This window comes from Danaus plexippus, chromosome Z (genome assembly GCF_018135715.1).
Source record: "Danaus plexippus chromosome Z, MEX_DaPlex, whole genome shotgun sequence".
Lineage (NCBI taxonomy): Eukaryota > Metazoa > Arthropoda > Insecta > Lepidoptera > Nymphalidae > Danaus > Danaus plexippus.
This window is the reverse complement of record NC_083559.1, coordinates 12,878,694-12,892,237: the sequence shown is the minus strand read 5'-3', so window position 1 is coordinate 12,892,237 and position 13,544 is coordinate 12,878,694. Positions and strand designations below refer to the sequence as shown.

Below are 13,544 nucleotides of genomic sequence, written 5' to 3'. Positions count from 1 at the left end.
ACCTCCTTAATGATACTTTATTTTCGTTCTCCTGAACCTATTAAATGTGACGTATATTTCCCACTTTTGACATATGTCAGAATCTACATGTCTTAATATTTCATGAAGTTTACTCCAAGTCTCAAACCAAATAGATGTATGTGTATTGCTTATAATATTATAAGTTGCAAATTGTATGGCTATAGTAATCAATTTATTCAAAATAAAGGGCATCACAGATGTATATCGTTTTTTTATTAAACCAAGTTCTAAAGTTACAGTTCAAGTCAAATAAGTATTTTTAGAAAATCCAAGGTTATTAAAGATGAACAAAAATGTATAGGGTTCGTAAGACTACGGTGAGGTTTTTATTTTAAATTTACGAATACGTATTGTTCCATTAATAAAGTTCCATTTTAATAATGTTCCATTTTATTATTACTATTATTATGGTTCATTGTTTGTTCAGTGAGATTACTCTAAGCTCAAGTTTTCAAAATAGAAAATATTATAATTTTAATACACTATTTGGATTCGTCCATCGAGGTCCTTCACAACGCTGCCCTGTTTCCTTAGGTACCTCTGTATCATGACGTAATCAATCTCGAGATTTACTAAGTTCTCCCTATTTTCTGACAGCATCTTAAAGAAAATTTTAACAACATTAGACATATTTAATAAATAGTAATAAATTAATATTAGATAGTACGAGAACAATCTTCTAAAAATTATAAACCCACAGTTACAGATAATCACGCTGTACCCAACAATTCAATGCAAAGGATTTTTTAGACAACATTGGACATAAAAGACAAACGGTATGAGTATGCCGTTAAGGTTAAAAAAAAACATTAATTCTAACCGTGTATCCGCCGCCGCCATCCCCTATGTAGTTCTGCGTCAGTACGCGGTAAACTGAATCCTTTTTTAATGGCTCATAACGCGGCACATCACAGCGCACACAACGCACCGCTGCTGATACCACACGAGATCCTATAGGTGCCGTCGCGTTATATACCACACGGAAACCTGCATTATAAAAGAAACAGCTTGTCTACGTATCATCAATACATACATATGTTATATAAAACAAAGTCCCTCGCCGCGCCTGTCTGTCTGTAAACGGAAAAACTACTGTACCGATTATCAAATAATTGTTATCACTCGAGCTTGATTCTTGAGAAAGGTTTTAGTATATAACTTGTTAAGTTTTTGTATTTATTTGTGTGTACATTAGAGATATTTGTTAAAGATTTCGGAAAAACATGAGCCGTCTGAGAGCTTTTAACGAAAACGAACTGCCTAAAGTCTTTGAGATATAACAAAATAATATATGGTGGAATTGTGTATCTTCTATAGGTCAACAGAAAAGTCCGCGGTGGCATATGTCTATACCTTAAGGATAACATACAATATCCATTTTACCACTTTAAAAAGTTTGCATTCCAAAGCGTTTATTGAAAAGCTATTTAGATAAATTACTAATTAACGGTATTAAGTCTTATCAAAATAAATTACTTCGTTTTCATGTCTGCATCAGTATCTGTCTTAACTAATTTTTAAATCATTTAAATCGGGCGTACAATTTGAAAGTTATCATAATATAAGTTTAATAATTCTCAAAATTAAATAGGCTACTTTATATTATTTGTAAAGTGCCCGTGCGGAGCCGGGGCTGGTACCTAATATACATATAAATACATTAAATAATTTTGTATGTATGAGTTTTTTTATTTCAACTTATATGTCAGGTGAAGTTAATCTTTTTTTTATTTTATTTTTGTAACTGAATTAAATAAAATGTAGAACTAAATAAATTACTTATCTTCCAATATCCACATATGCGTCACTCATTAGATGTCAAAGTTACCTGCGAGTTGTAACATTCTGGAGCTGTAAAAGTTGGTGGGATCGGTTTGCGCGACTCCCACTGAAAACTCCAGCGCTTGCAAGAGATACTCTCCGCGAAGATCATAGACCTGCACGATATTCTCAAACGGCATGGCCATTAGCAATGCTTCCGTTGTTATTGCTGACAATAAAAAAAATAAAAATTAACAAACCAAGCGAAGTTTAGATTACGTAATTTATTTTATACTCTTTTGAGGTCTAAAACTGTTGTAATGTTTGACTTTGGTTGCGTTATTTCTATATGGACTAGAAGAGTGCGAAGAAGTCGGTAGAAATGAAATTTTTCCTTCTTACTTCCAGGGTTTATTTGATTTCTTATTCCTCCAGCGTTTATCATACAAACGTGAGCATAACCCCAGGCACCACCACTCGCTCGAGACATCACCTAATATTTGAATAAGCTTATTTAATATTAACATCTGTTTCTGGATACATATTACATAGTTTCAAATTATATCTGAACATTATTTATCTTCACAAATCTTAGGAGTCGTCGTAGTCAATCTCTTATAGGTATCACACCTGTTCCAGCAGTCCATCACAAAGCCAGCTGCCCAGGTTGCATTCCTGTCGGTAGCAACCCCTTCGAAGAGGAGTTACAGCCTCTCCCAGCACTTCATCACCTACCGCCCGCACTTTGCGTCGCCAAGGCTCCAGCAGTAACTCCATCTGGGGGTCTGGTGGAGTCATTTCAATTTATCCTAATACAAATCTAATAGAATTTCTTAAATTTACATTCTAAGTCTATTTGTCATTACGTTTTTCCGTATCCAATTGAATTTTAAATGTTCAAATGTTGCTTCATTTTTTTACCTTTTATAACAGAAGTGCCAAGATAAATGGGTTGTCCAGACCAAGATTCTATTCTGCCTTCGGAATTGAAAAATAGTTTAATTTCTCCCAAATAGCGCGTATACGCCGAAGCTTGGACAACAAGAATCTGGTTAACAGTAAAAAATCTATATATTTATCATGGTAAACTACACAATGTGTTTTGTTCTAGTAAATTATTGCTTACTCTATGGCCATTTTCTTGGGTTACTATAGAAGGATACTCCCCAACCGGTCTGCTTCCATCCGGTCCGTCCCCATTGTTCAGGAAACTGTGAGAGTGTGCGCCAACTATAATGTCCACTTCCGGTGACATACGTGACGCCAACCTCCTATAACGCCATATACGCCAATTTTCACAACCATGCTATAACTTGGTTTAAATACTAATTTTTGAAACCTACATATCAGAAGCATATCCGACATGTGACAGAACAATAATAATGTCAACTCCTTGTTTGGACAAAATAGCCGCCTCCCGATTGACCGCTTCCAATTCATCTTCCATTATAATATTGCCAATGGGCGCTGAAAACTAATAAAAACAAGTTTAATATGAAACATCTACCTGTAATGTGATTTCTTATTTTTGACAACGAAAACAATTAAAATGGCCAAAACAATATAAAATATTAAACAAAACTATTGAAAAAAATTTGGGGTAAACCGGAAGTGACGAGATATGTATATACATTTAAAACAAATATCGATAAAACAGATGATAGCAGTTGTACGTCACTAAGAAAAATATCTTTAGCGATGATTAACAATGTTCTGTTGAATCTCAAAGCGTTACTAGAACAATATTTTGAATATGACTTTAAATATGGGCATCAAACATTTTATGTTATACATTGGAATAAAATGTTTCTAGAATAAATAAAACAATTTGAACTAAATTTTAAATTGAGAATATTACATAAGTTCTTTATATTTCACATACCGTCCGTAACAGTATGCCGATTATACCGATTTTTCGTCCTCTTCTTTCCAGAACAATATGGTTCTTTACATATTTCGCAAGTTCTGGCTCGAATGTTGTGTTAACGTTGGCGCCCAACATTGGAGCATTCAGTCGCTCCAAATAAGGAAGTAGTCCATCGACTCCATGATCAAACTCGTGGTTACCGAGCACCTGTAAAAAACATGTTTTTACATACTCAAAATTGGCATTATCACTATATATAATAATCTTTACATCTGAAATTATTTTTTTTAATAAACTTCCATTAAATATTATGATGCGTATTAGAAATGGCAATAAATATTTTCAAATGAGGAGCATCAATTAAAAATTCTTCTTTTTTTTTTTTTTGTTATTTTATGTACTTAAAGAAAAATCATATTTTTTAAGAATATATAAATTTCATCAACCGAATAATAAACGATCCTTATTTTTCACAATATTGGCTAAATAAAATGGCTTAAGGATAAAACGTACATGCGCATCATGAGGTATCAGATTCATGAAATGCTGGCTGACATTCCACCGAAGGAAATTGTACCAAATAGTTCCCTGAAATGTGTCTCCTCCATTAAGCACCAAAGAGTCAGGAGACAGTTGTCGCGCCTGTCTGATGGCTGTGTAAAGCCGTGAAAAACCACCAATGCAATCACCATCTGAGGGATTGCAACTGGCGCCGTTCAGAGCTATTTCGTCGAAGCTTTAAAACAAAAACGATATTATAATCGATAATTTATTTTTATTTAAAAATACACAATTACTTCCTGTGTATTGACGTTAATTAAAAAAAAGTTTTAAATAAATAAAAGAAAAAAGTTATAATAATATCGTTTTACCATTTATCACGGTTTTAGTGCAGTAACAATCCAAAAATGTTTGTGAAAAAAAAAATATTATTTACTTACTGTGCATGAAAATCGTTGAAATGAATTATATTTAGTTCATATGAACCATTGTTTTGCGCACACGCAACTCCAAGGAGTAAAAGGATAACAACACTCGTGGACATCACAACGGTTATGGAATTAACACTTGTAGCATTTCTATAATTCTGATGATTTAATATTATCTATTGTTTTATGAATATTATGTTATATCTTTTATATCTTATCATTCGTCTTTATACTTTTTTTTAATAATAATAACATTGCTGACCCATAGATAATGTTAATCTTCGCTTAAATTAATATTTTACGAAAGATAACAGTCGAACCAAGTTGCGAATTTATATAAAGTACACTTGTAGAAAAAGTACTAAGATAAAATTTATATTTGGCGAGTTTCAAGCAAATAAAAATTATGGGAACAACTTTGCCCCATACAAATGTATAGGTTCAAATGATTGAGTAATTATTCCATAATAAAATTCTTTACTTAATCATTTCCGTGTTCACAATAGCGTGATTTCGGCATGATAATAGCTGTGTTACATTAATAATCACTGTATCAGATCTCATTATTCGATTACATGATAATTAGGCTGTATGTCTTTTTTCAATACTATTATAAGAACGGACTTGACATGTTCGCATATTTAGAGATAGATTTAAAAATATTCTGAGTACAAAATAACAAAACCAATCTAACTTATTTGATTGATTTTCTGTATTCTCTATTATTACCAATGTATTACCAATTTGAAAACATTAAAAATATAAGCGTATGAAGTCATTCTAAGAGGATATGATTTTAAAAGGTTACCATGACAAAATGGTGGACATAAATCAAAGATAAAATATGTACCTACCGCAAAAAATGATGATTTCAATATTGCATGTGGTACTAGCCATTAACTGACATCATCTTGTATATAACAGAAAGCTGTATTAGTTACACTATTTATAACTCAAGAACGGTTGTACGGGTTTGGCTGAAAATTGGTGGATTGATAGCTTAGGACAGGGGAAAAGACATAGGATACTTTTCACCCGATTGAAAGAGAAAAAAATAAGTTGATCAAATCCAAAATCTTCTTATCTACTGTCATGAAGGAGTTCTACTGTCATTAATTCTGAAATTAACACAGACAAGGTCGCGGGCAAAAACTAGTAAGAAATTAAAAAAAAATTAAAGTTGAAAATGCCTTAATTTTTTTTAATATGGATGAAATATTTCTTATATAAAAGCAGTTTGTATTTTAATCTTAAACAGACTAGTAAATTTTACTTAAAACTTTTATATTTTTTTTATAAAATATCACTACATACTAAATACATATTTTTATACACACGCCTTGTCTACCAAATGTTTTTATGAGCCCGTTAAAAAACAATTAGCGTGTAAATCATTCATATCAGCTGAATGACTGTACTTTATGATATTATCTTTATCCAAATCCTAAGATAATGGATCAGGGTATTAAAAAAAACGAGAATTCACTCTACACATTTATTTGGTGAAACTACATACATTAAGCGTGAACGATAACAACTAAGTAAACGAATTTAGATTTATAAATGCATTTATTAAAAAAAAAAAAAAATTATCCTTTAGTTTTATTTTTCACTTGTACATATTAAAAATAATTACAATATATGATAAAATTTAAGTGTCGCTTCCAAGTACTTTCCAATTTGCCGCCAATTACTTAGTTATCTGTATTGAGATGCGGTATACGTTTATGAGGTATAGTCCTGAAAATCACGTAATGCCAACAGAGAGTTGTTTGTGTGAACGGGCCTTTACCCTCACAATATAATACACGACTATATCTACTTTTACGTGTGATTTTATGTTACTTTATTAAATGTCAAAAACTTAGAAATATAAACATAGAATAGTCCTATTTAAAAACCATGGATTTATTACAAAAAATGTGTGTTTATTATGTATATTAAAACGTGCTTCAAATATTGAAAATTCACTAAACGATTGTTAGCTAAAATGTTCTCTGGTTCAAGTTAATTAATGCAAAAGGTGTAAAAATTTAAAATCGTTTAATCAAATCCATTTTGTTTCTTAAATTGTAATTTTATATATTACTACTCTACAAGGCACATTTTGTCTCATACTGTATAGTCACGTCCAATTCAACATACAATAAAATTTTACATAAAAAAAAAAATACTTACAAAATACGTGAAAGAAACCTCCACGAAGGTTAAAAATTTCTGAACGAAAATAAAAAAATAAAAAGCAACATTTATCACAAAATAATACATGATAACGTCTACATTATCTATGACACTCTAAATCTACTTTAAAGTTCCTAACTCAACTACTTACATAGTAAAAATATCAAAACAACAAAATGGCGTAGCATCAGAACTATACAATAAACATTGTCTCTAAAGGATATCTAAAGCCACGTCTACAAAATTTTCGTCAATAAAAAATATTTTAATTGCTGTGTAATATCACCTTTTTATTCAGACAGGTTACATAATTATTCAAAAAGGCCGTGATAAGTGCGCTAGTGAGAAAAACTCTATATGTTTAAAATTCCTAATACATAAATATATTGTTAAAATTTACTTGGACAACTGTTATGTCTTCATAATGGATGGCAAGTAAATGTATTTTAGTTTCAACAATCAACATTCAAAGCTTTTGTTCTTATTTTTATGAAAATATAACATTTATTTATTTTTTATTTATTTGTATTATCTGTATTATATAAATTGCAGATAAAAATACTAAAAATTCATAATTGATAAATGTATGTGATATAATTTATATAATATTATGTAATGAAATACATATGAAACAACAATTACTTCCTATATAATTGGGATATTTAGTTTGTATAAAGCCTTAAACAAAGCCTCCTACTATTTTTCCTTGTTTTTCATATGCTGCTTTTGCTTCCATTGATATTTAAGAATATGGTGTTCGTGGGTTAACATTGATCATCTCTGTTGTGCTGAAAATAATGAATACATTTGGTTACAAAAAAAAAAAAATTGAAAATAGAACACATATCCATTCATCTCAGATTGTCTACTTAAAATTCAAATTTAAAAAGTAATATTGTCAACACATTGTTTATTTGTAAACAGTTCCCAATAAATTAATACCTATTTATATTCAACACCAAACTACTTTTATACTATAAAAAAAAAAAGAAACAAAATTATCTCAATCAAATTCAAATGTTACTAACTAAAACCACTAACTAGAAACATTTTAATTGTAACATTTACAACTCACGAAGTGATATTTATATTTTGTTGAATAGGAACTTGTTCAATATAGCTGGAGTGGGGTAGGGGAGGGGGATATCTAGAAACAAATTTATTTTTATAAAACTTATATTCTGTAAGAGTTCAACTAGAGTAAAAATAACTGTTTCTTATAAAATATTATATTGCCAGAACAAATTAACTTATTAAGGCTTAGAATTTGTTTAATATAAAAATAAGTAAAATATTGTCTTGATACCAAGGACAGATATATGTATGAGAATCACTGGCTCACCTCTTAGAGCATCTGACATGAATGACCAGTAGTACAATGCCCAGTAACAAACAAAGTGTCCCCACCACCACATATGCCACTCCCAAAAATGGGTTCTTTCCACCCAGGAGAGAAGTCGTTGATATTATGAATGTCTTGGTACCTTGAAAATCTGTTACTGGATAATCTGAAAATATCATAAAACATTTTAACTTGTTATAAACTAAATATAAACAAACCATGTAAACAGTGAGAATGTAAAACATAAAACAAAATATTTATTTGGCTGTAATCAATGGATAGCTGAAATAGTAACAAGTAAAAAGTCATAAGTATTATTATTCTATAGTATTTATAAAAATTAAGATCAAGTTTTATTGAAATGACGAAAGAAACTCAAGAGATATATTTTTTTTTTAATAATTAAGTATATTTAAATATATATTTAAATTTACTGTAATCCACTTTCAGCACATAAGGCCCCTTAACCAGACCGGCAATGAAGCCAACCTGCTGGTCAACAATGCGATAAAGTTTGCGGAATGTTGGCAGTGCTGCTGTACGCATCCATACAATGAGATCTTCATTCTGGGGACAGTTATATTGAAAAAGATTTCACACCTATTTCCTAGTATACAGTGAAATAAAAGTACTCTAATAATTTAAAAATGTTGCCACTAAAAATATGTAAATTGAATTGACTTATTTGAATGATTTGGTCCGATTACAATTAATGAACACATACAGGTCATCTGAATCCCACATATTGAAATACAAGTACAAGAAATAAATGAAAACTAAAAATAATATTTCATGTATATTTTTTTTTAAATTTAGTTATGACATTCCTACCTGGAAACCGTTGTTTTCTGAGTTATTAGGATCCAACATCCACACTGGTTTACGCCAATTAATTGGTTTGGTGTAGTTCGCAAAGGCTGTAACAACAAAATTTTACATAAGATATGATTTTGAAAAACAAAATATGATATTATCATAATGTCTCTCCTTACCAGTCTTGAGGTCACCTGATGGGTTCCTAAATTTGATATCTTTGTCAGATGTCCAGGCAATACCAGTTTTCAACACAGGGACATCCACATTTAAATCCACGGAGTGTACAGTTAAGGTGTCTAGAATAAAAGATTAGCATTTTTAGAGTTGTAAATTTAATAAAAGGTTAAATAAAAAATCTGAGTGAATAATATGATCCAAATGACTGGCAGAGTTATATATCTGTACATCAAAAAAGATATATAAATTAATGTGATGCACAAACCATTAAATAAAGAGTTAGCTATGGCTCCGCATGGTGCTATGGGTTTCATTTTTCCATCTTCCTCTGCATATGCAAATGGTTCACAATCTGAGGATGGTGGAGACGAGAGCCGTCCAAGCAGCTGGCTGTCATCCCTACATTTATATAAAGAATAGTATTTAGTATATATATATATATATGAACAATATTAATACATAATTAATTGTTTACATCACCTTGACTTAACATATCTACGATGATTTTGGTAGTAATTGCTGAGACCATAGTAAAAGTACACATCACCCTTGAAATCTTCGGTCAAATTGAATGGTATTTGACAAGCACATGGATCCATGTTGTTTTGTCTTATAAATTCAGCACAAGTTATATTCTCATCTTCCTTCAAACAGTAGGTGTAGTCAATAACATGCTCTTTCACCTAAAAATATATTAAGATAATGGATTTGTCTTTAAACATCATGAACCCATCACAACACGTACTAAATGTAGGTAATTAGAAACGAAAATGTTATTTGTGAATATTCTTCTTCTTTTTGGTTAGTGGCGTGTCCTTGTAGATTTCGCCAATGTCATGTGCCGATATTATACTGAACTATGTAAAGAGGGATTGAATGAACAATGTTGCGACTAGAGACTAAGAACTTTAATACTGCTGAGATCGTTCACTGAGAGCTAAAATGTTGATGTATCTAAAACAAACAAGAAAAGACGCACAATATATATATATATATAAATGGTTAGTTGATTAAAAGACACACTGTCTATAGTTTGATGTTATTTTGGTTAATAAAAGAACATAGAATATAAACAAAAGGAGAATTTACAAAAGAGAGCAAGGACTTGAAGTCAATGGTGCAGAGGATATCGGGAGGGAGGAGTTCATAGAGAGGAAGACAGTCGAGGGCAAGTGAAAAAATGTGATCTTGGGATCTTTTATAACGACGGCACTCACAGAGAGAGCTGTCCTTTATGCGAAGCTTAGCCATTTCATAGATTTCATAGCCCCACAAATTATTCACAGGCATTTAGCTTGGATTTTATCAAGGATACACAAGGCAGATTTGATACAAGGAACAAGAAAGGATCCATAATCAAATTGACTGCGTATTAGAGCATTCTATAAAATTTTTTGAGTATAGGATTGGTTGCCCCACCAAACACCAGAAAGAGAACGCACAATGTTAATATTATTTTCACATTATTTCGTAATATTATTTATATGATGAATACCAGTTAGCCTGGAATCCAAGGTAATCCCAAGAAAGTTGACTTTATCTTTAACCATAAATTTTTGATGTCTATAAGAAATAGAGATATCTGGAATAGATCTGAAACGAGAAAAAAGTACCACTTTACTGTTAGGAATAGATAAAGATGACCCGTGATTATGGAGCCAATCCTGAAGGTAGCTAACAGCTCAATTGAGACAAGAAGAGGCCTCATCAATTTTCTTTGCGGAGACATAAAGAGCCAAGTCGTCGGCATATTGGAACAGTTCAGAAAAAGGATTGGCTGAGAGTTCTAAGTCGAATGTGTAGATACTAAAGAGTAACGGGCTAAGGACTGAGCCTTGGGGAAGCCATTCCCATACTTGTCTAAGAGAAGAATTATAATTACGAGAATGAATGGAAACAGATCTAGAAGACAGAAAACTGAGGATAATGATTAGCAACCTCGCAGGAATACTCAGCTGTAGCATTTTCTGTCTGAGTATTGGAAGAAGAACATTATCATAAGCTGAAGAAATATCTAAAAAAACGCCAACCACACATTCATTTTTTGATAGAGCAATGCGGCTGTCGGTCAGAATTATACTTAAACTGTCGATGGTACCAAATCCTTTGCGGAAGCCAAATTTTTTATTTAGAGATTTCGCTAACAAATTTTTGCTCTGTACAAACCATTCTAATCAATTTTTAATCAAACGCTTTAATATCTTGGCCATAGTGCAAGACAGAGCTATTTATTGGACGGTACCTAAAGAGGTCGGAGTTGGGCTTTCCATGTTTCAAGATGGGAATAATCAATTGTGTTCTCAACTCCTCTGGAGGAGTACTGGCTAAAACGATGTTATTAAGGATGGATAAAAAAACAAGTTTCGTAGGGGTAGAGAAATTGTAAATAAAAGAATAAGGAATATCATCTATTCCTGGCGATGAGTCCTTGAGATCCTCAAGGACGGTTTTCAAGCTCCTTCCAAGAGAAAGGGGGCTCAAACTGGTCAGAAGAATAACAATGCATAATCGGGGGGAAAGTTCTTCCAAGGAAGGATCAGAAGGAGGAGCTAATATGAAGGAGAACTGGTCGATCCAGCCTGAGGAGTCATTAGATGAAATGACAGCACTAGAAACAGAATCACGAAAATGTGTCAAATTCTTCAGAATCTTAGTAGGGGGAGGGCTAGGAGAGAGTTCCTCACAGAAGCGAAACCAACCAGATCTTTTCTTTTCTGACATAAGTCTGATAGTCTGAGCTGCCACTCTCTGATAAGAGATGAAATTCTCTGGAGTCATAGTATCTGAATAAGTTCTTTCTGCATCCGAACGATTTTCACACCACTCAGTCCACTGTGAATCCCACCATGGTGGATAAGAGATTTTACCAGTAACTGTATTTTTAAGAGGGAAAGAATTAGTTGCGGATATTAAAAGGGTGTTTTTGAAGATTTGGTACGTAGCAAGAACGTTGTGTGAGTTAACTAAGGGAATTTTAAAGAATTCTTGATCCAGAAGGGATCTGTAAAGTGACCAATCTGCTTTAAATAAATCAAATTTAAGGAGAAGGGGAAAAGTAGGGTTAGGTTTGGGGGAGGCGGGGTCAGGGGTAGAGAGGAAGATGGTAAAATGAGTATTACCATGGGCAGAGGGGAGAACAGACCAGGTCAAACAAGGAGCCAAGGAGGGGGAAGATAACAAAAGATCAACCGCAGTAATTGGATTTTGATGCAGAGACACTCTACGAGTAGGGGTACCATCATTAAAGACACATAAATTAAATTCATCACAGAGATTTGGAGTCATCTACATTTTGCCTTTTCCTTGAAGAGGGGATTGGGTCCGGTTCAATAGGGGGCGGAACGGCAAGGGAATCATGGTTAGTAATACAATCTCTCCCAGGGTTGGGGGGCTCACCACCTTACATATCTACACTAAATAATAACTTACTTCTACTGCAATACACTTATATATACACACAAAATACTAAATAGACAATCAAAAGGAATTCAACAATAAGGATAACACCAGAAAAATAAAATAAGAACGCAAATTTGAACTAAACACTTGTTCGTTCCTCAAAGTTCTCCCCGACCAAAACAAATCTTTGTGAATATTAATTACCTCATCGGAAAAATAAAGTAGACCAATTCCAACGGGAATGAAAGCAATACCGATCACGAAGAAGGTCGGAAGCACGGTGCCCGCCGTTAAAATGGGCTGCCAAGCAGGTAATCGTTGTTGTTTGAATGCAGATTCTATAAGAAACAGTGATCGTCACAATCAATAATACGAGGCCATAAAAGGTGTGTCTTGAAAGTTATTCTTTTACCTGCAGGGCGTCTGGATTTCACATTTTGATCAGACGTGTCACTTGATGTAGCCATTGTTAGAAATCGTTAAAATAATTTCTAAAATTACACAAATTAAATATCAATAATCATTACCAATTAGAGATAGTTTACAAGCACAGTATTTCTTATAATTCTGGGAAACGTCAAAATGATTCGGTTGTCACTAGATAGTGTCATAAACTAAAGAAGACGTCAAACGTATAATTTTTTGGTCACAATTTTTTTTTGTTTTTCTATGCACTCCTAAATTTTTCTTTAATATTCCATATTTTAGTTTCACATTATAATAATAAAGAAGCAATTCATTTTTAATATTTTTAATGAACTAATAGGTTAATTTTAAAATATTGGTGAAAAAGTTTAACTAAGCCTTTATTTAAAAGTTGCATTTGCAATATATAATAGAACCTAGTATAATTTTAAAACCTTATATCAACAACATTCGACAGTCAAATAATAATAATATTAATGATAAAAAAGTATAAATTAGAATATATTTCTGCACCGATATACAGGAATTATATTTATGACAATTTAGGAGTAATATTTTTAAAAACTTTTATTAGAAGGAATTAGTAGATACCAATTATAATTTTTATTATTAATATGTGAAAGTC

At 32.0% G+C, this 13,544-nt stretch overlaps 2 protein-coding genes across 3 annotated transcripts; both read right to left on the bottom strand.

The window, feature by feature from the left end:
• Positions 1 to 3: 3 nt before the first annotated feature.
• On the bottom strand, positions 4 to 4,750 carry LOC116778028 (apyrase-like). Its single transcript, XM_032671872.2, has 11 exons — positions 4,591 to 4,750; positions 4,163 to 4,385; positions 3,665 to 3,856; positions 3,126 to 3,256; positions 2,909 to 3,053; positions 2,704 to 2,830; positions 2,413 to 2,567; positions 2,185 to 2,275; positions 1,850 to 2,011; positions 842 to 1,008; positions 4 to 621 (listed from the first exon to the last, which is right to left on the bottom strand). The coding sequence occupies exons 1-11, from the start codon at positions 4,692 to 4,694 to the stop codon at positions 496 to 498; spliced, it is 1,623 nt and encodes a 540-aa protein (XP_032527763.2). The 5' UTR covers positions 4,695 to 4,750; the 3' UTR covers positions 4 to 495.
• A 1,309-nt stretch (positions 4,751 to 6,059) lies between these two features.
• Positions 6,060 to 13,089, bottom strand: LOC116777416 (cell cycle control protein 50A). Of its 2 annotated transcripts, XM_032670948.2 has the most exons (10): positions 12,906 to 13,089; positions 12,698 to 12,831; positions 9,575 to 9,777; positions 9,360 to 9,493; positions 9,094 to 9,213; positions 8,933 to 9,018; positions 8,536 to 8,668; positions 8,102 to 8,267; positions 7,835 to 7,906; positions 6,060 to 7,547 (listed from the first exon to the last, which is right to left on the bottom strand). In XM_032670948.2, the coding sequence occupies exons 1-10, from the start codon at positions 12,958 to 12,960 to the stop codon at positions 7,502 to 7,504; spliced, it is 1,149 nt and encodes a 382-aa protein (XP_032526839.2). In that variant the 5' UTR covers positions 12,961 to 13,089; the 3' UTR covers positions 6,060 to 7,501. The 2 variants fall into 2 exon arrangements, with proteins under 2 accessions (XP_032526839.2, XP_032526840.2); XM_032670949.2 differs by lacking the exon at positions 7,835 to 7,906 and having other exon boundaries at positions 12,906 to 13,086.
• Between the last annotated feature and the right edge of the window lie 455 nt (positions 13,090 to 13,544).